At 34.3% G+C, this 21,510-nt stretch overlaps 3 protein-coding genes across 6 annotated transcripts; 2 read left to right on the top strand and 1 right to left on the bottom strand.

The window, feature by feature from the left end:
* Positions 1–211: 211 nt before the first annotated feature.
* On the bottom strand, positions 212–5,854 carry LOC127795586 (squamosa promoter-binding-like protein 18). 3 transcript variants are annotated; one of them, XM_052327361.1, is made up of 4 exons: positions 5,706–5,854; positions 4,755–5,287; positions 1,998–2,131; positions 212–1,069 (listed from the first exon to the last, which is right to left on the bottom strand). In XM_052327361.1, exons 2-4 carry the CDS (start codon positions 5,156–5,158, stop codon positions 459–461), a joined length of 1,149 nt encoding a protein of 382 aa, XP_052183321.1. In that variant the 5' UTR covers positions 5,159–5,287; positions 5,706–5,854; the 3' UTR covers positions 212–458. The 3 variants fall into 3 exon arrangements, with proteins under 3 accessions (XP_052183321.1, XP_052183322.1, XP_052183320.1); XM_052327362.1 differs by lacking the exon at positions 5,706–5,854 and adding an exon at positions 5,456–5,686 and having other exon boundaries at positions 4,755–5,348; XM_052327360.1 differs by lacking the exon at positions 5,706–5,854 and adding an exon at positions 5,456–5,686.
* Positions 5,855–9,152: 3,298 nt separating this feature from the next.
* LOC127795974 (SUMO-activating enzyme subunit 1B-1-like) lies at positions 9,153–13,812 on the top strand. 2 transcript variants are annotated; one of them, XM_052327979.1, is made up of 11 exons: positions 9,153–9,284; positions 9,381–9,476; positions 9,648–9,699; positions 9,915–10,110; positions 10,621–10,700; positions 10,848–10,964; positions 11,590–11,640; positions 12,546–12,612; positions 13,023–13,126; positions 13,216–13,320; positions 13,421–13,812. In XM_052327979.1, the coding sequence occupies exons 2-11, from the start codon at positions 9,394–9,396 to the stop codon at positions 13,535–13,537; spliced, it is 972 nt and encodes a 323-aa protein (XP_052183939.1). In that variant the 5' UTR covers positions 9,153–9,284; positions 9,381–9,393; the 3' UTR covers positions 13,538–13,812. The 2 variants fall into 2 exon arrangements, with proteins under 2 accessions (XP_052183939.1, XP_052183940.1); XM_052327980.1 differs by having other exon boundaries at positions 9,235–9,284; positions 9,374–9,476.
* Positions 13,813–13,883: 71 nt separating this feature from the next.
* LOC127795976 (uncharacterized) lies at positions 13,884–16,200 on the top strand. The gene is made up of 2 exons (XM_052327981.1): positions 13,884–14,023; positions 15,723–16,200. Exon 2 carries the CDS (start codon positions 15,775–15,777, stop codon positions 16,198–16,200), a length of 426 nt encoding a protein of 141 aa, XP_052183941.1. The 5' UTR covers positions 13,884–14,023; positions 15,723–15,774.
* The last annotated feature ends 5,310 nt before the right edge of the window (positions 16,201–21,510 follow it).

The following is a 21,510-nucleotide window of genomic DNA, read 5'->3' as shown; positions in this document are numbered from 1 at the left end:
ACATGAATGCTAAGGTTGGAAGGAAAGAAATTCAGTACAATGAGAATGATACTTGGGGGGTATATGCAGGTTTTACTTCCATTAGTAGTTGGAGATAGAGAAGAAACATCATCATACAGGAGCCTATATCCTGCCTTTTTTTTCACGAATTTGAACTAGACCTATACATGGTTTCTGTGAACACCTTGATTTATAAAGTTAAAACTCTGTCAAGTACAATGTAGTAGCTTCATTGCAGGACAGAAAACAAAAGCAAAAGAATGGCCATGGCAATGTAATCGGAACAGATCACGCATTTGCAGAAACAAGATAACTACATATTCACTTGTGTGCAAAAGAAGACACCTAGAGAAAAGGAAACCAAAAAAAAAACAATTTTTGGTTGAGAGAGAAACGAGTTCCAGGGTCTGATATCATTAAAAACAACTAGCAAAGAGTGGAGTAGCAGGGCACCTTCATTATTCCCAGCAGAAAGGAAGCGTTGGCGAGGCTTCATTCTCAGAGGAAGGATCCCGGACAATGTGAGACATTCCCTGGCAGTGGACATCAGTTTCACCGGCATTATGAAGCGGAGCTGAATCCATGCCGGCTTCACTATTTTTATGCAGGCCGGTGGCTAAGGGATGCCCCAGTGGAATTGAAGAGGGTGCTACCATGTGGCTCAAACTGATCCCAGATGTTGGCATTGCTGATGTTGACAGAAGAGAGAGAGCACAATTTGAGGTGAGGAATTGAGCTGATAAACCATCAGAGAACATTTCACGGTTAGGCCTATCACTTTCGGCGGCAGCAATCGTTTTAAGAAATGGCTGGCAGTCTGAAGCTTCTGCAACTGTTTGATTTCCAAGAACAAGGGCATCGCCATTGAGGAAACTCAAATGCTTGCCTTGTTCCCCATAGCTGCTCAAGGATCCAGGAAACGGGTTTTGCTTCTCATGCAGATGTAAATGCAGGTTCTGGTCATAAAGCTCCGCATCTGGTTTGCTTTTCATTACTCCAGTCCAGATGGGATTCGCCAATGCAGTCGATGGATGCAATTCTGGACTCGGGAAAGGAAAAAGTCTGGTACCTGAAAGGAGAGCATAAATTAAGAAAATATCTCTTCAGAAACATTTTACCATGAAAAAATCTCTGATCATCATGGTATTTACACCTGAAATGCACAATGGAAATTAGGTGTCCCCTGCTGCCAGGAGATTTCAAGAGCATTATAAAGAATGTCAAAATCGAAGCATTTTGTTGGTTAAAAATGTAATCTTATTATTCACTATGACATTTACTAGCCCGGATAAAGAAGACAAAATGTGGCAATTAGAATCCTTCTGGTTCTAGAGAATAGTAATCTAATTTTTCATTTCACTCCTCACAGGTATGCTCATCTCGTGTATGATGAACCTTACCTTGTACATAAGAAGAAAAGAAAATACAGCAGGAACTGGTAGCTGCAAACAGAAGTCATGAACAACCCTAGTGCAACCATTGCCATAAGTAGACAATTCAATGAAGCATTTGGCACATACATTCTCGGGTTAGACTCATAAGAATTTTAGGCTTAGCCCAGTGGTAAGTGGCATCCATGCCTCAGCGGTCATGGATCTGAGTCACCTTCCCCTACCCTAGGTTGAGCCTCCCAATGTATAAGGGCATCTCCAATGCACGAAACTCCCTGCATTGCAAGGATCAAGGACAGTCGTCTTTGTACACAGCCTTATCCTTACTTTGCAAAGTAGCTATTTCAAATGTATGTAGAGAGAGAGAGAGAGAGAGAGGAGGAGGTTGCATAGGAAATGGTTTCTTCAGCAAATTTTCCATTTACCATGCGTGCTTGCATATCCTCATTTGTCTGTAACCATGCTGCTTACAAAGTTAAAAAGAAATTGATTTTATATGAGTCCATGCTATTCTTGGTAAAAAAAAAAAAAAATGGATTCACAATCTAAAGGAATGGTCATAAAATGTATGTGTCCATTTGAAATACAGTAGACATTGATCAGAACCTTGGTAATTAGATAAGCTACTCCCTAGACGTGACAGAGGTTCTGCCTGAGGCTTTCTTCGCCTACGGTTGTGCCCATCAAGACGTTTCCTGCAGCTCCTCTTGCCTTCATCAAATTCCTCTAGTGAATGGAACCTATTAAAATGTGATGGAACAGTTAAAAAAAAAAAAACCTTTTCAGTATTGTCATAACAAGATTAAGAAAAAAGAAAGAAACGTCCAGATATTACAGAACATCTTACATGGATATCAATTGTTTTAAAGACAAGACATCATATTTAATGAAAAGAAAGAAAGACTCTGGAAAGAATGTCTCAAGTTTGTAGCCTTGGGTCGTGGATCCGCTTCCTCTGCTTTTTAAAAGACTTACTTTCACTTATTTTCATTTTTATGGAAAATGACAATACATACTGATCAGTCCTGGAATGAACTGTCTAAAGCCAAAAGACAGGAAAAGCAATAGAAATCTTCAAAATAGAAACGGATTAAATTGTTGGAGAACACAAAATTGAAAAAATTGTCAAAATCTTATTTCAAATAAAGATGCTTTCCCCAAATGTTTACAAGATTAGTCTAACTGAAGATGGAGATTAGTCAAATCAAAGCTTTTGCTATCCTATGAAATTTTCCAAAGAAAAAATAATGCTTGCAAGAATAATGAGAAAAAAGGCACTTAAGTTTTCAGGTATGAAACCTCTTAGAGTGATCACTAACTACAAGTTTGATCACAGTGAGCACCAAGCAACCCCGAGATTCTGCTAATAAGAGCATAAAGTGAGAAGAGAAGAGATAGACTCAAGACAATACCAAGTGACCAGTCAAAGTGATGTGATTAGAAGAGATCAAAAACATTAATGCTGTGTTTGGAATTCGAAATGTTCTTATATACATGTAAAAGAGTAGTAAATAAATTGTCATTTTCTTTCATTTTCCTTCCAACTGAAGACTCATTTTTCCAAACATAGCCTACATTCTACACTAGTTAATAATCCTATTAAGTTCAGACCATCTTAAAACTCTTTTCAGTTTTAAAATGCTCATAGATTCTTCAACTTATAGCCCAAAATTATAACTCCATTCCAAAGTCCTAGTTTTCGACTTTACATATAGAAGAAATTACATTTGGTACATAAATCTTTGGAGAACTAAATTCGAGAATTTTTTTACCTTGCCCCTACATAGCGTACATCTCTTGGATAGTGAAGGGTATGAATCACTTTGCTATATTGTAAAAAAATGTTTTTTCATAATTAAAAAAAAAAAAAGAAAAGAAAGAAAGAACATCCTTATAACTGAGTGTCAAAAATTCTTCTCAAAAAACTGGTATGAAAGTGCCTGAATTTTAAAAAATGATAAAAAAGAACTTCTAAAATTAATTCCATATACAAACAAAAACTATATATATATAAATATAATTTAAAGTTTTTTTTTTCATTTCTAAAAACAAAAAATATATAAAAGAAGTAAAATAGAAACTGAAAGCGCAAAAACTATACTGATAAAAAATCGGAGACTTGGGGAAGCATTTTGTATATCAAAAAGATCAAAATACATGCTGGAGTGATTCAACATATAGTAAAAAACCAAATTAGAGGCAATTTAAATAACTAACATGCAAAAACTTAGAAACTAGTTGAAATTTCAGAAAAAATGAAAACAAATACATTTGTAAAAACATCCATTGAAATTAAGATGCATCGGCCAAATCCTTCCAAAAATAGACCCAACTGAAGGTAGAGATTCTAGAGAATAGCCTTTTGTTTGGCTACTTGTAGATAGAGAATAGTCAAATCATGGCTCTTGCAAATTTATTAAGGCGTCAGATGGAAAACTACAGTTTGGGATAGCGAAAGGCACCCAAGTTCTTTCATGCGAGATGTCTTAGAGTGAGGACTACCCTATAGTTTTATCACCCTGAGTAGCAAGCAACTAAGAGTTCTGCTAATAGCAACATTGAATGAGAAAATATAGACTCGGGACAATACAAAGGGGTGTCCTCATGCTGTGAACATCACTGGACAAGGATTGCAAACATTAAATTCTTCGTAGAATTTGCACTTGGCTGATCCTACAAAGCTCAGACCATTTTCAGCCTACAATATGAGACCTTCATTCTGGCTACCATCCTAAATGGTCCTCCATATCTATGCTATAATCTAGCATAAGTTGACAATATCAGCCCAAATTAAACAATAACCATCAATTTTCTCTCTGTGCAAATAACATTGAAAAATATTGATTCCCCAGGATAACCATTTGGGATATTCTTTACACTGCTGGAAAAAAAAAAAAAACAGAACTAAGTAGATCTAGTAATCAATTACAGTCAGAATTGTAATAACTTTTCATCAAACATGCATTCAACATACAGCCAGAATCAGTCATCCAAGCCGCACATGATTGTTCCGTGGAAAACCTTCCAGGTAGGGAGAAAACAATGGGTTCTCTTAGGTAACTGAACCAATATGCTGCTAATGAATAGACACAATAAACAAGTAGAACAAGAACAACTGGATGTTACAACATATCAAGCTTCTATCCCACTGTGTCTTTGGCTACATAAATTTTAGCACACCAATCATTTATATCCATGATCACATCTTCTCTAAGTAAGGCCCTTATAACTCATATCAAGCAATTGGAGGTTGAGATCACAAAAATGGCATCCAAAATCAGTATATTTGAAAGAAATTGAACTCCTCCACATTTCAAACGCCTGATAAATATGCATTATTGCACAAATTTGAATGATCAATACCTGCTGCATTGCTGGCAGAAGCGCTTCTTGAAGCCACCAATTGTAACCTCAGACGTCTTCGAGTGCTTCTCACACACCTTATGGCGCCTGTGGTACTCTTTGCAGTTGCTGAGATCCTCACGGCATCCATCCACCAGACAGGACGCAGCCTGAATTCCATTACCGACGGCGCGAGGCCTCTTCGATGAGCTCGCCGGCAACAGCTCCATTTTTTGAGCACGTGGTGCCGGTGAAATTTCAGCACGCTCAGTAACCATATGGCCCAGCTTCAAATCAACTGAAAATTCCCCCTTAATCATTTCACCCCCAAAACTGCTTGACCCACTAACTGGACTGATGTTAGGAACGGTTTCCTGCTCAAATTCAGCTAAATCCCAAGAAGGGTTCTTCAAATTCCAATCCATTATATTGTATCTCACTTCAGTTCTCCCTTTGCTATCATGAGATTTTATTTTTTTTTCCTTTTTCTCTCCACTCCAAACCCAATTATTGTAAAAGCAGTGAACTAAACTTTGTAGAAGTGGACCTGGAAACTGAAACCCAAGCAATTATTAGCAACCCAGTTCGCGGCAAATTGTGTCGGGCAGCTTAGAACTGTCAATTTCACAAATAAGCTCGTAAAAGTAAAACTAGTACACAGAAATACATAAACAAACAGAGAAAACCTAGAAACCCAAATGGGTAGAATCACCATCCCTTACCTCACAGAGGAAAACATAAATAGAATAGGCAATGCAAGAAACACCAGCACTAGGAAGCAAAGTTGCAGAGATAATACCCAGAGAACTGGAAGCTAATACACAAAGAGCGCGACTACGTTCTAAAGGAAGTGCATAATTATAACTGCATAAATTATGTCTGTGCGTGCATATATATATAGAGAGAGAGAGAGAGAGATGAAGAGAGAGAGGGGGAGGGAGGGAGAGAGAGAGAGAGAGAGAGAGAGAGTACTCGCAGACAAAGTGCATCAGGTCAAGAAGACTGGTTGAGCTTTCCAGCCATTCATTCCCTGACATGGATTCCATTTAAAAATGAGTAAAGAGGGTTGTTTCGTTTGGAGGGGGAACCAGAAAATTAATTGCAAAGTTCAAAAGCTGAGGAAAGAACAGTCACAGACACCCCCCCGCCCCGCCCCGAAATAAATATATCATTTCAAATTTGAATAGTAACATTATTACAATGATATTTAGATTTTTTTTTTTAATACAAATTGGTGATTTGATTTGAGTAAAATATTTAATATGTTTCCACATTAATTTTAATGATGGTTATCATTTTTAAAATTCATATTAAGGTATATATATTAGATACTTTATGTAATAAAACCTTTAAAAAAATAAATATTATTATTATTATTATTGTTATCGATCAATCCGAAATAATATCCATGATTTTTCGTCGTCAACTCTGTACTGTTGTAACAACCACAAGTTTAATGGTTTAGTTAAAACTAGTTATAATTAATAATTGAGAAAGAGGACAAGGGAGTAAGGCTTGTGGGCGTATTTTGGTGTACAATTTTTATAATTTATTATATATATTTCAGTAAAATGAAAGGAGGTGTGGTTGGCTTGGGAGTTGAGAGAGTTGATGATAAATGAAGGATAATAGGGACAGGTTGCTTGTTCCTTTCAGCTTTACAGAGGAGGAAAAAGAAGCAAACAAGTGTGGATAGCGACTGAGACAATGGCATATCGTATGGCCTTGTGTTTCACATTTCATGGCATGTCTTGCCTTTGGGTATCTTTTCCTTAAACTGATTATTGCAAGAATGACTCCAAATGATACTTTTTCTTTTAAAAAAAATAAATAAATAATACATCACGTTCTATAGTCATTTATCTTAAGAGTATAAATATTATACCCTTAAAAGCTAGTTCTTTTTATTATCAAAATATAAAATTTTATATTTTTATTAACTTCCATAAATTTCCCATTTGATCTAATATATATATATATATATAATTATTTTTTAAAAAATAAAATTATAAGAACTCAAAATACTAAAGATAAGATATTCAAAGTGTGGTTATAAAAATGTTGAAATGCATAAGAATTTAGTATGATTAAACCTCGTGCGTTAATACATTTTTTTTTAGTTTTAACAAATATTATTATTATTATTATATTTTCAATTAGATAAGACTGATGGCGAACTTCTAGTTCTATACTTCTACGACTTTTGACTTTAAGTGTCGCTTTGGCGCACGTTTCCTTCGGGAACAAAAATAAAATAAAAAAGTTGACTTCAAAACGGCTGATCCAAAAATAATTATTGTTAGAAAATAATAATTAACAAACAATACCCACCCACCCACCCTCCCCTCTCAGTTGTATTTCTTATTTTTATTTTAATGGAAATATATACTTCCAGCAAAAAGATTTCGTCTCCAAACCAAACCAAACAAAACAAAGCCCCTCCTAAAGGACAGGTTTTTTTTTTTTATTTTAGGACCCAAGAAGATATTTTCGATGACAGGGGCATCCACGTAAATTTGCACCAAATATGTGTTTATATATGTGTATGTGTGGGAGCAGTGCCGACACTGCAATTTCATGCATTGCCCCGGTTGAGAGAGAGATAGTATCCGGTGCAATGCATCCACATGATAGGCACTATACCCTGTCCTTTTTAGTCTTTTTCCTGTTACCGGATCTGATTAACGTTTATCAAACTTAGTTCATCAGTTCAGTTCGTAATTTATTTTATTTATTTGAGAGCAAATCATGCACACATTTACTTACTTATATAAGGCATGATTAGGTTTATAATTTTAGACCCAAAATTAATCTAACACAAAATAGGACGGACGGAATCACTCAAACTTGCAACGATTCTAGTTATTAGTATTTTTAATTCTTCACATAATAATAAAATTATTATGAAAAGAAATTTCCCAAATAGGGCATACAAATAAATAAATAAATAAATAGGGGAAATGATAATTGTTTGCAAAAGGTAGGCTCTGAGCTGAGAGAGGCAGAGAGAGAAGGGGTCACGTCATGTTGGGACGTGGCAGGCCTTAAATTTTGGCAGTGCCGCATTGCCTAACTCTCCTCGCCTCTTCAACCCCTTAACAAGTGTCCTTTACTCTGTCTGGCTCAGAGAGAGAGAGAGAGAGAGAGAGAGAGAGTGAGTTGATGTAAAGCTGAGTCTCTGCTTCGTAGCTTCGAGATTAAGTGAGATGGTAGAATTCATTTTATTAGCGATAAAGTTTAAAAGATTTAATAAAATTTTAAATTTAAATAAAGTGTTAAGATTTTTATTTATTAATTAATTATTAATATCTATATCAAAATTTAAAAATTCACTAAATTTCCGTATCATGAGTGTCTTAACATCGAAACCCATCCCAAGTCCCAACCCCCCCCCCCCCCCCCCCCCCCCCCATCATCATTCATTGCCGTCCCCCACCCAGGCCCCCACCCTATTATGATTGCCCCCCTCCCAATTATTGCTCCCTTCTTCGCCTAAGGGGCACTGTTTGCCACTTTGCCCTTTAGTTTAGTCGTTCTGTTCCTTTCCACTTTTGTTGCTCCCAAATTTTACATTTTTTTTTATTTAACCCAATCTGTCACCAATCACCATGTATGTATGTGCATATATATATATATATACTATTTATACAATAATCGAAATTATTGTACAAATAGGAAAAATAATACAAAAGTATAATAACTAGAAAGAATGACCCATTTGACTTATGTTTTTCATTTCATAACAGAAAATTCATTAAATGAACTTATATTTCTAGAAATGTCACTATTATGTTATTTTAGCATTTTACATGAACTGTAGCAATTTGCCAATGATGGCCTCAATTTTAATAATTATTTACAAAGAGTTTTGTTAGGTAGTGTCCTTGCAAATGGTCCCTAAAACTTCAACAATATTCTAGTATTTTTAATTAAAGATAATTTATTGCTACTCAAATATGTAGAGTGGAGGAATGACTATGCTATGACCCACGCCCTCCTTTGAGTTTGTCTGCATAGAATAAATGTTATATTATTTAATGTAAATAACATAACAATTCAAATATAATCAAGTTTTAGTATATTATGACTAGAAAAATTAATTTTATAATTTTATAATTTTTGTTTTTACGTAATACTAATTTTTATAATTAATAAAATATCTTTTATTTTTTGAAATTATTTAAAACATATATAAATTTTGTGCATTCAAATTATAAAATTAAATAAATAAAAAATAGTAATTTTATTTTTCCCCTTAAAATCTTAATTCCAAACGTTGCTATGAACGGTTAATTTTTAGAACCATAATTGAGTGAGACATTAGTTTTGGAACTTTTGTTTTTATGCAATTTATTTTGTGCTTCTTAAATTAATGATAACATTTTAAAATTTTAAGAGCACATCTTAAAATTTGAAATTTCAAACCGGTTGGCCCCTGTTTGGACACAGAGTTAACAAGATTCCATTATCTTTCCACGAGAACGGGATTACCCGTCAGGCGGATTCTCGTTTCCATTCTCACCGTAGCTTCGTTGCGTCGTCTGATTTAGGGTTTTGATCTCCCTCTCTCTATCTACTACTCACATTTATTTTATTTCATTCATTTTATGTTGAAGGGACGAGTAGTCATCGTCGTTCAGTAATCAGGTTGAATTTGCGAATGGACGGCGAGGAGTTGACGGAGCAGGAAACCGCCTTGTATGATCGCCAGATTAGGGTTTGGGGCCCTGACGCTCAGCGAAGGTACTTCTCTTCATTTTTTACTTCTTTTAATTCTGTTTCCACGTTCCATGGCGCTGGCTTTTGAGCTTGATCTTACGGATTGAGTGCTTAATTTTGGTTTTTGTATTTATGTTGATGCACGAGTTTTGCATTTCACGCGTTGAAATCTGCGTTCTTTTTGACTTTGTTTAGGTTGAGCAAGTCCCACATACTGGTCAGTGGACTCAGTGGAACTGTTGCTGAGGTAAATTTCTCCATTTATTCCTTCATTCTCGAAAACAGAAGGACAAAAAGGAATTGCCTTGTAGTTCGAAGCAAATATACCTTGTAATTTTTTGAACACATACACATACATGTGTTACTTATAATTTTCTTCAGTTATTTAATTTTATTTTGTTTTTTTGTTGGATAAATCCTGGAGGCATAATCAGTTAATTTTGCTAATACATGTTGCTGCAGTTTTGCAAGAACATTGTTTTAGCTGGAGTAGGCAGCTTGACGTTAATTGATGATCGCCCAGTGACTCAGGAAGCCATTGCGGTTAACTTTTTAATTCCTCCTGACGAGAATGCTTTTTTGGGAAAATCTCTTGCTGAGGTTTGTCGTGATTCTTTGAAAGATTTCAATCCTATGGTTCCCGTTTCTGTTGAAAAAGGTATGCACCCATTTATTTTATACCTTAAACTATCGATATTTGGCTAAATCTCAAGTTAAATTACCTGTAACTCTAGGACTTAAATCCCCTACCTGAGAATCATCTAGGATTTGCGTGTCACGGTTTCTTGTGTTTCTTACACTAGCAATGGAACATGTTTCCCTGATCATATGGAATTGTTTTCAATGACTACCATGCGCCAACAGAAACCAGCAGAAGTATATCAGAACAAGGCACCCTTCGTGTTTAATCCAGCAGTCCTTTTCGCTCCCTGTAGTTACAGCTGATTTTTTTACTAGAGAAGCAATATGACCATCACAATTGACCATTGATTTGGGCATGGGGAATGACGTTTTGATGTTTTGAGGATGCATTCAAATATTTTGTCTTTTCTACTTTCCTTTTTTTTTTTTTTTTGGCTAAAGTAATATGTCTTGTTTATGAATTTCTACAACCGTTGTCACCAACACAATTGCAAAGTGTAAAAATGATTTTGTGATATTCTCACAGGGGATTTGTCTAGCTTTAGTGGAGACTTCTATGACAAGTTCAATGTTGTAGTTGTCAGCTGTTCCTCCCTTGCTGCAAAAGTAAAGTATTAACTCCTTTTCTGATTAAGCTTCATATCTTTCTACAATAGCATTTTTTCTTCTTAAATGTTTTTCAGTTTGATAGTGTCCTTGTCTCGTATCCTACCATTAACTCTATCTTCCTCTCTGTGGTTGCTTCTACTTCAGAAATTGGTTAATGAGAAATGTCGCAAGTTGTCAAAGCGCGTTGCATTTTATATTGTAGACTGTAGAGATTCCTGTGGGGAAATATTTGTCGATCTGCAGAATTATACCTATTCAAAGGTGATAATCTAATTCTCCTTGATTCCAAATTGATACTATTCCCTGATTCTTCCTTGTTAGGTTGTATTGTTTCTAAAGTTTTATATTATTCTCTTCAGATACTGATGCTTAATTGTTCCAACCAGAAACTAACATAATACGAACCTTAGTAAGGGATAAATAACTTTTGATTTGGGTTCCTACCTGTTAATCCTGTAGCTACCCTTATTCTTTCAACCTTTGATTTGTTATAGTAAATCCATGCTGTGGATTACTCTTCTTAGTCTTACTGTAATGATTCCATATCCCTGTAGTTTCAGGTGTAAAGTTTAAGATTTCATGGTAGCCAACCTTATTAACCACTATAATTATTGTGCTGGAAGCTGGTATCAGTGTGTTCTAATTGTCAACTATTTACAAATCTTGCATGCTGAGGTTTGATTTAACAAGAATAAAAGAAGAAAAGGAAAAGCATTGGAGCCAATATCTCCCTTTGAAAGATCCTATCTCTGAATACCTTGAACATTCTGTGTTACTGTAGTTGTTGGTGAGGTTATGCTGTATTCTTAACCAAATTTTGCTGGATACTTGTTGCTTCATGCAGTTGCTGTTTGCCTATTTAATTCTTTCTTTTATCTCTTTGCAGAAAAAGCTTGAGGGAACCACTGAATGCCAACTTCAGTATCCAAGTTTTGAGGTATGTTTTGTTTAAGAGCTTGGTGAAGTTTTACCCAGTCCAATTTTCTTTTTAGTAGCTCATTTGATGAAAATAACAGCACGGGTTATGCATTTGCCAACTTACCCTTTATACCATTGATGGTGTCTAAAATCATATGTTGCATGTGTGGATAATTATGTTTTTTTTCATATTTTGATTTGATTGATGAAGACAGTTCAGAACTCTGTTCAGTAAAGTCTTAAACAGAACTATGAATCAAGAAACCAAAATTTCTTGAGGACAAGTCTCATTCTGCTTTGGTGTTAATGCATGGTTTGCATACAGAAGAAAATACATTCCTTCATTGCTGCATGTCCTTTTAATTTTCTCTCTTTTAGTATGAAAGTAAGATTATGTAGAAGTGAAGAACCCCAATAAGGGGGCTGAACCATGTGCAGAAAATGACGACAAGTCTGAGAGGACCAAAAGCAAATAAAAAGCCCATGCACCTAGTCACATAAAAATCATCCAAAAAATGTACGAGGGCTAACATGAGATCATAATCTGTCAGAACTTTATGCACTATACCCTTGAAAGACCTTACTATTACACTCCCTATCTTCTGCTACAAAGACCATATCAAACCAAGGGAGTAACTTGTTGCCACACCCTACAAAGTATGTTACTCAAGCACCCTGCTATTACTGTGTTTCCTACCATCTTGGGGATTTATCAATCAATACTTTTTGTGCATTATAATTCTTGTCAATCATCCTGGCCACTAAGTAGATTGTAACAATAGCTCCTGCATCCGGTTCCTCTGTATTTGCATTTAGGTAAAGCATTATATTGTTGTTTAGTTTGCTGATCAATGATTATAAACCTGCACTGAAATTTCAAAATATTTGGAATTCAACATTTTGACTGAGATCCCTTATTGGCAGGAAGCAATTGCAGTGCCTTGGAACTCCCTTCCTAGGAGAATGACAAAGCTCTACTTTGCGATGAGAGGTATAGCAGTTGTACTATTTTCCTTTCTTTTTTAACTCTTTGAAACTAAACTGCAAGGAAATGGATTACATGAAAGAGGTAGGTCTATGAAGTCTGAGAACCTTGCTACCCATTACTCCATAGGAGGTCCTCCTACATTTTTTTTTTTTCCAGGCTTTCTGCATTAAATAGGGATTTATTGAATTTCAAACTTCATATGCTTTACTTGAAACCAAAAGGGAGCTAGGATATATGTCCTTGGTCATGTTATCTCTGCATTGTAGTTAACGTGTTTTGTTTCTTCCAAATAACTGTTCATTAGATTCTATGGCGAAGAAAATAGTAGTGTTTATTTGTGTCCTTCCTCTCTGCAATACTACTTTTGTTTCTAGTGTTGAGAAATTGATCCAAGTGTCTGATAACATTTGCAGTCATAGAAAAGTTTGAAGAGGCCGAGGTGCATAATCCTGGACAAATTTCAATGGAAGACCTTCCTAAGGTTTTGAAGTTGAGGAAGGAAGTTTGTGATGCACAAGTAATATCCTAGTTCATAATATAAGATTATTTTTTCATCGTGTTATTTTGCTGGGCACCTTCTTATTGGTGCTGTACCTGTCCTTGCAGTCAATAAATGAGTCTCTTATTCCCGATTCTCTCCTTGAAAGATTGATAGAAGGTAGAAGAGAATTCCCTCCAGTTTGTGCCATTGTAGGAGGAATTCTTGGGCAGGTAAAAATATGAAAGCCTCTGCACTTTCTAATTTTCTACGTGTGAAGTCAGTAATTATGGTTTGCATTTAGTGACATGTTTTAAAATGTTGACTTTACAGGAAGTTATAAAAGCAATATCAGGCAAAGGCGATCCCCTTAAAAATTTCTTCTTTTTTGATGCTATGGACGGGAAAGGTATAATAGAGGATGTTTCAAACCCGAACAAAGGAAGCTAAGCAGTTCTGTTCACGCATGTTCTTTATCTGTGCTGCTAGAACTTAGCAACTTTAGGGTGACCATGGAAAGCAACTATCATGTGGGAAATTTGATGGGTTCTTGGGCCGACTTACCCCAACCCTTTTTCTTGGATAATACTCCAGGTTAATATAGATTTTATTGGTAGTAAAAGTTTAAGATTTTGACAGGGTAGCTTGCTTGAAATCTTTTTTTGTCAGGCTAACTTGCTTTTTACCGGAGTTCCGATTAATATTATTTATCCAATTCTGTAATAGCCCAGTGATATTATACTGATAAAACTCCATGTTGGTCCTTTTTGAGTTAATTATTTTGAAGAGTTCTAAACATGGGTAGCGTGAATGCTTCTTCCTCATCCCAAAAGAAAGGATATAAAAAGGGCTCTACTTATGCCAAGTTTTGAACTAGGATTGCTAGGAAAGGGAAGGAAATTGAATATGTCGACCCTCATGCAAGAATGGTTAAAGGTAAGTTATTTTATTTGTCTTTTTCGGTTTTAATATTTTTGTCCTTTTAAAAGTTTCACTTTGTCATTTCATAGGTTCTGGATTAAGATATTATTAGTCCATAATAATAATAATACAACCCTTGTCTGATTCTTGCAATGTGGGGGGGTTGTGCACTGGGATTCCTTTCTTCATTTGTTTATCTTGACGCATGGATGATTTGTTGGTTTGGTGATATTTTTATGTTAATATTTGGTGACTTTATTGAACCTTTGTATTATTCTCTTGTGGATTGAAGAAGTTTTAGTCCTAACAAATCGGCGAGAAATGGGTCTCCGTTGTAGGTGGTCATCCATTTTTATAAAGTGGTTGTCCACTGCGAGCTCCGCTCTGTTTGTGATAAAAGTAGAGGGGGAGGTTTTTATGCAAAAATTAACTCTTATCCGACCTCGCAAAACGGGAAGTTTGATGCAATGCGATGATGTCTGTTTGCGCTTAATTAACTTTAGTTAATACATATGTTGGTAGTTGTTGTGCACCTGCCGCCTGGCTCTGCAATACCAACTTCGAGATGTTTGATGCTCAAGTCGAGATTGGAATTCCAGGGACAATTTGGAGCGATTATTATATATAATACGCAGGTAGATCGATCATCCTGTCTGCTAATTGCGTGTGCTGTGCTGTCAAAGTTGAGAAATGTTTAGTTAAATAAACTAGTGGTAAAGAATGAGACACTAAGGATTTATGTTTTTAGTGGGAGTTAAAAGGAACCAACATGGCATTTGATGAGGCTGGGAACTTTTTCCATCATAAATCGCTTTCTATTGTTCTTCTATTCTTAATGGAAGCTAGTAGTAGGTAGTCTGCTATTTGTAGTTGGCTCTGCCGACAAAACAAAATCATGATTTTCATCTTCGCCAAGTAGAAAAACTTCTTATTTTATTGAAAAACTTGATAAAATAATGTACATATTTATGAATGAAAATTGGCAGTGCTATGGGGCATTGTTGCATGTACCTCAAGTTCTCAAGATTAAATCTTGATAGCGTAAGGTTATTTTTTTTTATATAATTAAAATGAGACATATTTGAATGATACGGTAATATTATTTGCACAACAGACATTTATAGAATATATAACTCTTTTTTTTCAGAAATTAATCGTACCTTTTTTTATAAATTATTTTTTAAGGTTTAAAAAATTATTATATAAATGGCTTTAATATATTAAAAGTAATTTATATAAATATAATTTTTAAGAATAAATTCATAATTGCAAAAAAATAATAATTTATTTACATATATATATATATATTGAAATGAGTAGTGATACCATTATTTTCAAATATTGAGCAGAGAGGAGAGAGATTAACGGTTATAATATTTATATAATATTCGAATCTGGAAATCAAAATTCAAAAAAGAAGGGACATGGGATGATGATGATCCCAACGTGGGGCAGTCATATCTGGAAGTCAAATACAATACAGCGCACGTTCAAATCAAATCAAACACAATACCCAACAAATTAATTACACTCAGTGTGCTTAATTCTGCGCAGCACAGATCCTGCGACAAAATGAGAACCAGAAGAGAGTAGAGAGGCCCCGCCATGGAAACAACAACTTAAAAAGCCAAAACCAAGTGATTATTATACCCACCACACTGGTTGAGCAAACAATTCTCATATTCATTTCTCTCATGTCTTGGCTTCAACGTAGGGTTAGGCTTAGGAGCAACGACGTGGCAGTGGAGGAGATACTCAGGGACCGGATGGCCGCCATCGAAAGCGGCCACTTCAAAGGCCGCCGCCGGCTTTTTGCACAAGACACGTGTAGCGGCGGCGATGATGATGATGATGATGACGATGACGATCTTGATGATTTGGGTCGGCAAAGTGCAGCGAACTCGGTAGTGCTGTCTTCTTATTATAATGATGATGAGATGAACGGCGGTGCTGGTTGTGGGAGCAAAGAAGAGGTGCCTTCTTGTTATTGCTGCTGCTGCTGCTCAGCTTCTTCTTTGTTAGGTCAGAAGAAAAGCGGTGGTGCCGCGGAAGGTGTAAGGAGGCTGCTTCTCATGGCATGGCTTTTGGTTGCTTTCATGGTATCTGCACTGGGAATCATCTTCATGATATGCAAACCATGCAGTGATGGAGAAGAACATGGAGAGGATGTGGTAATTCTTATCCCAACATGACTCTCTCCCCCTCCCCCCCCCCCCCCCCCCCCCACACACACACACACCCCTTCCTCTCGTTTCATATCCATACATCTATATGTTTATATATTTCATTGATCTGGTAAGCTAGTTTAATTAGCATTAATTTGCTAGGTTGATTAATTGATTGGAAGCTAGCTAGCTTTTGGATGATGTTTGTTTTTTGTTCTTTTAGATATGAGATTTTAAAAGTGTTGTCACTGTAACCAAATAATAGATTTATAATCGAGAAATTCTTAATTAGATAACTCCAAATTTTGCAAGAGAGAACACAATTAGAGGGCGCAAGATAATTCTTAGGCAAATACTCTAATGCTTTTAAGTTAAATTCTTGAGAATGTTTAAAAACTTTACAAAACTCTTAAATTAGTTTTAATAGTGTAAATGTGAGTTTTTCTATTTGTAAAGGAGTTTGGGGGTTGAGGGCAAACAACTTAGTATCCAGAATTATGACTTCTTACGAATAACGCTTATTCATTACAACTTTTTTAGATGAACATTTGGCATCATGTTCGCATATTAATTAGTTGGAATTTTCTTATGAGAATGGGAGGTTTTTAGGAAACCTGCCAGACTCCTAAAGCCTTCTTTATCATCTTTTTCCTGAGATTGTAGTGGATCATTGTTGAGAGAACCCAATCTATCAAAACTATCGACAATCTTCAAGAACTATTGGCAGTTTGTAGGATAGTCTCTGAGAGGTCTTCAGGAGACTATCAACAGTTTTCAAGAGACTCTTGACAATCTTTGCGGTCTCCCAATCTTAATGGTGTATTTATCTTTCCTCTTCTTGGGTTGTGTCTTACTTGGGCCTTCATTTTTGTGGGCCTTTATCTTTTGATTATATGCCAAAGAAAAAAGAAGAATTCTTCAAAATTAGGTTTTATTGGGTCATCACAACCTCAAAGAGATGATTGAAAAAGTTCTTGCCAAGTGTTAATATGCAACTCCCACCAAGTTATTAGGGTTGATTATCTCTCCTCCCATTCTTGTCCATGCATCTCCTTATATATACTAGTATTCATAATTATCGGACGATATATATTTGAAATCTTACTCTTTTATCTCGATCGGTTGATGAATCATACTCTTCCAAAGAAAAAGGCAATCAGGCATCCTTACAAAATCATTAATAATTATGACATTATTACTTTATAAAAGTTTTATTCATCTTTCTTTATGGAACGACTCTTAGTCACAGAGAGAGGAGCCCATAAAATATATGCCATAGACGAAGTGCCTAACTTTAAAAGCCCAATAGTTTTCTTATTGGGCCAATCTTCGTGGGCCATAATTTCTATTTTCTACTTGGAAATCTTCATGGTTGCTTGCGAAATCATAGTAAAAAGAAAAGAAGTCGGAACACTTTGACTGGAGACTCCAAATATTTCCACATACAATAAAAATACGATGCTCTCTATTTCTCGATAGATTGACAGCATGAGCAGTGGCAAAATGGTAATTGTGTTTGTTTCTTGATAGATCAATGTAAAATTTTTTTAAATATGAGGAGTGAATTGTATTTTCCTGAACTTTAGAGCTACAAGATATAATTTAATCAAAACTTATTCACGGGATTTCAATAAATCGGACAAAGGGCTCGCAGGGTTAGAAGATCAAAGATGGATTTCTTCTAAAAAAAAAAAAAATTCTTTATATTGGTCAAATGATGCTTTGCGATCTTATTTAATCTTGTTGACGCGTATTGGCTCAAGAGACCCATTTTCAAAAGGGCTCACAAGATGAAAAATAAAAAACGAACAAGCCTGTTAAGCAAAAGGACCCAAAAGACCTTCTTAAACAAAGAGCTAAGGGACACCCACCCTTTAGACCCACTGAGGAGATTTCAAAAGACCCTCTTGGGCAATCTCTCATAGGGCATTTCCCTAATATTTAATGTAAATTGCAACATTGGAGATCTTTTATATAAAAGTCAAAACAAATATTCTTGAGATTACAAGAAATCTTGTCACTATCATCTGTCTTCTCTGTAAATAAGAGATGACTCCTTTTCTCCAAGTATGCAAAAATACCATATAGAAACTCAATTTTTTTTTTTTGATTTTTGGCGAGTTTAAGTACAGGCAAGGGCGGATCTAAAAATTTATGTAGAGAGAAGTTGAAATTTTTTTAAGATGTAGAATTGTACATCATAGATTTTGAGATGAACTGTAATTTTTTTTTTTTTTTACTAGGTTATTATTAAAAATATTTTTTATATTAAAAAATTAATTTTGTATATTCATTTTTTTACATTAAAAATTAATTTTTTATATAAAAAATTAATTTTAATTATGAATTGTCCTAGACAGCTCACACACGTGAATTCGCTACTAAATATAGGAGGATTCACGTGAAGAAGACCATGTGCCCTTTGATTAACTTTTTTTTTTTTTTTTGTATAATTTTAACAGTTCAAAGATGATTTTTTGATGTCTAAATCTATTATTGCACTTAGGCAATAATATTTTATAAAAATAAAAAGAATAACATATATAATAGCCACAGAGAGAGGGGGGGCTGTATTGGAGGCAGAGCCGGTCCTGGGTTTTTGGAGGCTCTGGGCAAATTTGTTAAGTGTGCCCCATTATACAAATGAAATAAAAAAATAAAAATTATTAATTAATTAATTTTATTAAAATTATAAGAATTTACAAAAAAAAATTTGGGACCTCATTAAAATCTTATTTAGAGAAAATCTAATAGGATAAAATCTCAAATGAAGGAAAAAGAATACCTTGCATTGTAAATATTGTATTAAAAAATGAAAACAACATATTTAAGTCTACATACTTCCTCTCAAATCTCCGTAAGCATTTCTTAATTTGATCAATCTTCCTTTCATCTAGGGTTGTCAAAAAATATTCAAAAACCGGTAAACTGGACTAAACCGGACCGAACCATGCCTTTTGAATTGGTTATATGGTTCAATAGTTAGGTTATGGTTTTAAAAAATTAAGAACCAATATATTTAGTTTAGTTATTAATTTTTTTTTTCAAACCATGGTTCGAACCAAACCGAAACCGATATTATACTTATATATATATTATAATTTTTTGAGTATATATATATATACATATACATAAATAGTATCACTTTTTAAGAAACTAGCGAGATTCATTAACTCTTTTATTTCTAATATTTTATGCGCTATTGCTATACTAAATGGTCGATGTAATCTCATTTGATGAGATAGTATATGAATTATTTTGTTCTATTTTTACTTCAAAACTTGAAACATTAATGAAGTTATGGGTTTATTTTAATTAACAAATTTGTTTGTAATTTAATATTTTACAAAAATATTTAGAAGTTAAATGTTGATTGGATAGAACCGAAATCAAAGTTATTTAGAAGTTAATATTTTGCAAAAATATTTAAAATATTTAGAAGTTAAATGTTGACGGATTGGTCGTGGCTTGGTTTTATATATGTAATGGTTTGCTTATGGTTCTTATTTTTTCGGAACCTTTAAAAATGATTCGGTTACTAGATTCTTATAGAATCGGACCAATCCGAACCATTGATATCCCTACTTTTATCCTCCATAATTAATCGAAGTAAAAACAATCATCACATATACCAATAAAATAAAAATAGCAATGAAATCTTCTTTTGAGAGGGTACAAGTGGCAGCTTCTTTTGTTAATTTTTTTTTATTTTTTATACACATATATACATAAATTTAAAAAAAAAAAAAAATTGTGCTCCCTCACTTATGGGCCCTGGGCTGTGGCCCTGGTAGCCCTGGCCCAGGGCCGGCCCTGATTGGAGGCATGTGGCTGGCTTTATGTTATGAATGAATCGTGATGAATGCCCGCCCTAAAAAGAAGACAAGGGAAGGGAGACAGGATGACTGATTAGATAATTGGTTGCGTTTGGCTGGCTGTCTGTCTGTTTGGTTATTGTTATACTTTCGGCAAATTAAGCAAAACCAAAGCCCAGGCGGTCTCCCCAATCATCATTTGGAATTAGGACTTCTCATTCTTCGTTATGTGCTCTTCTTTTGAATTATTTTTGCTGAAATTTCAAGTATCCTAAGTTGCTAACTGAATTCACCTCCCTATATATAGGGATTTTACAAAAATTCCTCACACGAGACTCAGTTTCAGATGATCCACCATTATACTCATCATCTATTGATCCAATATTTGAATATATACGATTGGTCATTTGATGTATTCCTTTTGTCCATGTCAACTCACTGTTCGCGGGCAATTCCTTAGACTTAATTTGACAGACCCAATTCACTTTTACGAACGTTTAGCATTGGAGAAATTTTAAAATTTTAAAAAATATTAAGTTAAAAATTTATATTATCATGTTTGATATAACTTTTTTATAAAAAGAATCTTGAGAAATAAAATTCTCGAAAATGATTTTTAAGTAATTTTTCTACAAAAAAATTTTCATGGGAGCTAAGAATCCAAATTTCCTATGGACTTGGGTATGTTTTTAACAAAAAAAAAATACTAAAATACCTCTTACTCTTTTATAATCACATACAAACATATTATATATATATACAATATATTTATATTAAATATATTATATACACACACACGCTATATATACATAATATATATAAAAAAATGACATTTTTTTTACTTTCTAAAGATGTGGGTTCTAAAATTTTATATAATAGAAGGAATTTATCATTTTTAAACAAAAAATCAAGTAAAGGTAATTTTGAAAAAAGAATATAAATTTCCAAGAATGTTACTTATAAACCAAACATAAGAATGTAAGATTCTCAAAAAAGAGTATTCAACATTTTTTAGAATGTTTAAATCTAACCAAATATAGAATTACATCAATCGTAAGAATAAAAAATTTTCAAGAGCATTTCCAGAAATTATGAATCCCAGGAATTTAAAAACTTATCCCATACCAAACACCCCCTTAGAGTTCTAACGGAGAATCGCCCATACCCGTCGTTGATTTTGTTGGAAAAATTTAATATATTTGGTATATTCATATATTTAAATTGATAAATGAATGAATAAAAAATTGATTGAAAAATTGTTTTGAAATATGTATAATATAATATATAATTTATAAGTAAAATGAGGAAAAATAAAAAGGTATACTATGCGCTAAATTATGAGACTACACTATGCACGTACTATACAAGGCGGCTAATTAAATTCAATAATGCAGTTACTCTGCAAGTACACTATACCGCAACTGCACATGAACATCTACTTATTTTATTATATTATATAAATATTATATTATATTTTTAAGAAATGAGAGCAGTCGCCCTTCTTCCTTCTTCCATTGTTTTC

The sequence above is a fragment of the Diospyros lotus genome, chromosome 2 (assembly GCF_014633365.1).
Source record: "Diospyros lotus cultivar Yz01 chromosome 2, ASM1463336v1, whole genome shotgun sequence".
NCBI classification, from domain to species: domain Eukaryota; kingdom Viridiplantae; phylum Streptophyta; class Magnoliopsida; order Ericales; family Ebenaceae; genus Diospyros; species Diospyros lotus.
The sequence above is the reverse complement of the archived record's forward strand: the minus strand, read 5'-3'. Positions and strand labels throughout refer to the sequence as shown.

Excerpts from the sequence above, each read along its gene's own strand:
- LOC127795976 (XM_052327981.1), top strand. The coding sequence starts at position 15,775 with ATGGCCGCCATCGAAAGCGGCCACTTCAAAGGCCGCCGCCGGCTTTTT.
- LOC127795586 (XM_052327361.1), bottom strand. The coding sequence starts at position 5,158 with ATGGATTGGAATTTGAAGAACCCTTCTTGGGATTTAGCTGAATTTGAG. Across the intron at positions 2,132-4,754 it reads TTCTGCCAGCAATGCAGCAG|GTTCCATTCACTAGAGGAAT; the intron begins GTATTGATCATT and ends ACATTTTAATAG. Across the intron at positions 1,070-1,997 it reads TAGCTTATCTAATTACCAAG|GTACCAGACTTTTTCCTTTC; the intron begins GTTCTGATCAAT and ends CTCTCCTTTCAG.
- LOC127795974 (XM_052327979.1), top strand. The coding sequence starts at position 9,394 with ATGGACGGCGAGGAGTTGACGGAGCAGGAAACCGCCTTGTATGATCGC. Across the intron at positions 9,477-9,647 it reads GGCCCTGACGCTCAGCGAAG|GTTGAGCAAGTCCCACATAC; the intron begins GTACTTCTCTTC and ends GACTTTGTTTAG. Across the intron at positions 11,641-12,545 it reads TTCAGTATCCAAGTTTTGAG|GAAGCAATTGCAGTGCCTTG; the intron begins GTATGTTTTGTT and ends CCTTATTGGCAG.